Source organism: Seriola lalandi, unplaced genomic scaffold, assembly GCF_002814215.2.
Source record: "Seriola lalandi dorsalis isolate HSWRI2012SDOR001 ecotype SW California unplaced genomic scaffold, Sedor1 jcf7180002054237, whole genome shotgun sequence".
Taxonomy (NCBI): domain Eukaryota; kingdom Metazoa; phylum Chordata; class Actinopteri; order Carangiformes; family Carangidae; genus Seriola; species Seriola lalandi.
The window spans coordinates 107868-108568 of NW_019524790.1; the positions used below are offsets into that span (position 1 = coordinate 107868).

Sequence of the window (701 nt, forward strand, 5' to 3'; positions counted from 1 at the left end):
CCGATATTGGATTTTTGGGGCCGATAACGATATTAGGGAGTAAAAGAATTCAGATATCGATATATTGGCTGATATATATATATAAACACTCGTGAAAAAGATATGTAATGAAAGCAGGATATTTTACAGTTTAACAATAAACTTTATTGTCCAAAATTATTTCAGTTAACTGAAACAGTAAATTTCCCAGGGAATTACATAAAATAATCATAAAAATGAATAACTATAAATAATAAGCATGACAACAAATATGTATTTATATGTTATTTTTATATATATATTTAACATGAATAAAAAACAATGGATCAAATATACATAAAATGCTGCCGATATAACTTGACCCAAGCATTTCCACTGCATTATTGCTTCTTAATAAAAGTATTCATATCATATCAAAGAATATATGTGCTGATATCGATATATCTGTGTGCCTTATGTGTGCATGTGTGCATGTGTGCTGAGTATGCAGCCCCACCTCGCCCAGTGAGCAGAGAAGAGAAGCAGTGCAACTGTACATGACTAATAGAAAAAAAAATATGGCAGTTTATAGTGATCGTCAAAATAAATCAATGTATGGGAAATGAAGCGTCGAATTACAATATCAAAATCAAAATATTTTCAGCGTCGTCTACTATTTATACCATGAAGCAAAGAAGCATTGACTTAAAAACACAAATGCCAACATCAACAACCCTCAATCC

At 30.8% G+C, this 701-nt stretch overlaps 1 protein-coding gene across 1 annotated transcript in view; it reads right to left on the bottom strand.

Moving 5' to 3' along the window:
- Positions 1-207: 207 nt before the first annotated feature.
- LOC111653638 (odorant receptor 131-2-like) overlaps positions 208-701 on the bottom strand; it is a 1120-nt gene continuing 626 nt past the window's right edge. Inside the window, exon 2 of the mRNA XM_023404263.2 lies at positions 208-249. Coding sequence (XP_023260031.2) covers positions 208-249 — 42 coding nt within the window. The remainder of the gene's footprint in view (positions 250-701) is intronic.